This window comes from Wolffia australiana, chromosome 6, assembly GCF_029677425.1.
Source record: "Wolffia australiana isolate 7733 chromosome 6, ASM2967742v1".
In the NCBI taxonomy this organism is placed as follows: Eukaryota; Viridiplantae; Streptophyta; class Magnoliopsida; order Alismatales; family Araceae; genus Wolffia; species Wolffia australiana.
In genome coordinates, this window is record NC_135840.1 from 9774437 (window position 1) to 9776378 (window position 1942).

At 42.7% G+C, this 1942-nt stretch overlaps 1 protein-coding gene across 1 annotated transcript; it reads left to right on the forward strand.

Annotated features, from left to right (window-relative positions):
- The first annotated feature begins 805 nt into the window (after positions 1-805).
- On the forward strand, positions 806-1250 carry LOC144704952 (uncharacterized). The gene is made up of 2 exons (XM_078577536.1): positions 806-935; positions 1018-1250. Exons 1-2 carry the CDS (start codon positions 806-808, stop codon positions 1248-1250), a joined length of 363 nt encoding a protein of 120 aa, XP_078433662.1.
- The last annotated feature ends 692 nt before the right edge of the window (positions 1251-1942 follow it).

Below are 1942 nucleotides of genomic sequence, written 5' to 3' on the forward strand. Positions count from 1 at the left end.
TGTCGTCAAAGGTGTCCTCGAGTCAAGTTTCATTGACGAAGTAGACCTCACAAACCTTTATGTTGTGATGGATGCGGAGGAATATGATTCTCATGCAATTTCCTTAGGGGATGTTGTTCGACGCCTAAGAGAGGTGGTGATTGCTATACAAGGATCAATGAGGCAAGAGGCAAAGTACTTTTCATATTGCAGACAATTAAATATGTCAAACGCGAGGAGGATCCCGATAGATTGCCCTACTAGGTGGAGTTCCACTTATAAGATGTTATGCGGGTGCACTGAAAAGAAGATTGTTATCGATATGATGGTGTCCACCGCACTTTGAAAACAAGCCTTACTTGACATAGGATGCAAGCTAGTGCAAAAATTTGTCGACTTACTCAAACCACTCTAGCTTAGTACCTTTGTTGCTATCCAAACCAAGGGACTGACGTCAAATGAGGCTATAGTCATTATTAAGGGATTGATGAGGCATCTAGAGCGAATTAGTGTGGGTGCATCAAACTCATCCATGCTTATAGTTGGTCATGCTATCTACGCGAGGCAAAGGAGCACCTTATCTAATGTTTGTTCTGGTATGCAGGCTAAGCTAGATAAATACGTGTCTGTAATAACACGAAACGAGGTTTTCATTATCGCCTCTTTACTTGATCCATCTATGAAGCTTTGCTTGATTGATCTACAAGCTAAGAATGAGGTTCTATCTACCATCCGTAATATCATGGGGACACATTCAGTATCCAGGAACCCCGGGAATTGGCCCACGGAACCAACCGCTCTATCAACGATGAGTGATTTCATACAAATGGAGCTTGAAGAAATACTAGATCCGTCTAAGCTACCACAACGAGTTGATCCGATTGCAGAGCTTGATGTATACACGATGCCCCCCCCAGCATTCGGTATGGTGGTGTTACATTGGTGGAAGCCGACAGGTATCATATAATTTGCTTTGTTTATATTCCAAATCTTGTGCTTCACTTATTGAATTTCTGACTAATTTTACCCCCAAAACAGTTCAGCTTTCTTACCCCGCGTTAGCGTTGGTGGCGAAGGAATTCCTAGAAGTTCAAGCGATGAGTGCTGTGTGTGAGCGTCTATTTTTAGAGGGTCGCCAAGTAATCGACTACACGCGATCGAGGGTCACGGCAGAGAGTGTTGAAGTGTTAATGATGTTGAAGGCATTGTACAGCAATGACGACCTGAGAGCAGATGAGGACAAAGACGTTGATGAAGAGGACGGTCATTAAACATACGTCTGAATGCACCGACGGGTTAGACTCTGTCCTTGCTCCTTGTCTGGTGTAGAGAGCTCTATTATTTATCTTTGCCTTCATGAACAAAATTTTTGATCATGTCATGGCAAATTATTTCATTTTTTAACACACAAATTAGCACTCCACCACACAATACCGGCGACAATGATGGAAGAATCCCGTGGTCTAAATGCGAGACTCCTCTGGTTTTTCCTCTCTCTCTATCATTCTCTGGTTTTCTCTTTATCTCTCATTCTCTCTTTCGCTCTCTCTCTAATTAGCTGATTCTCTCTTTTCCTCGCTTTCACCTCTCTAGTTTTCTCTCATTCCCTAACTCCGTATCTAGTTTTCTCTTGGTCCCTAATTCCATCTTCCTCTCTCCCTGATTATCTCTTTCTTGCTTTCTATCATTCTCTACTATTCTCTTTTTCTATTTCCGTTTCTCTCTCTCCCTCTAATTCTCGAGTTCTCTCTGTCTCTCTCTTATTATCCCTTACTCTCTATCTGTCAAATTCTCCCTTGCTCTGTCTTCAAATCCCTCTTTCTCTTCGTCTCTCTAATTCTGTCTCCAATTATAAGATTTTCTTTACCTGTGCAGAGCAGGAGTGCTGGTCATCAAGCTGAGGGCACTACTCAGGATTCAACCATCGCCAAAAGAGCATACTCGACCAGGACGCGGAAAGCTG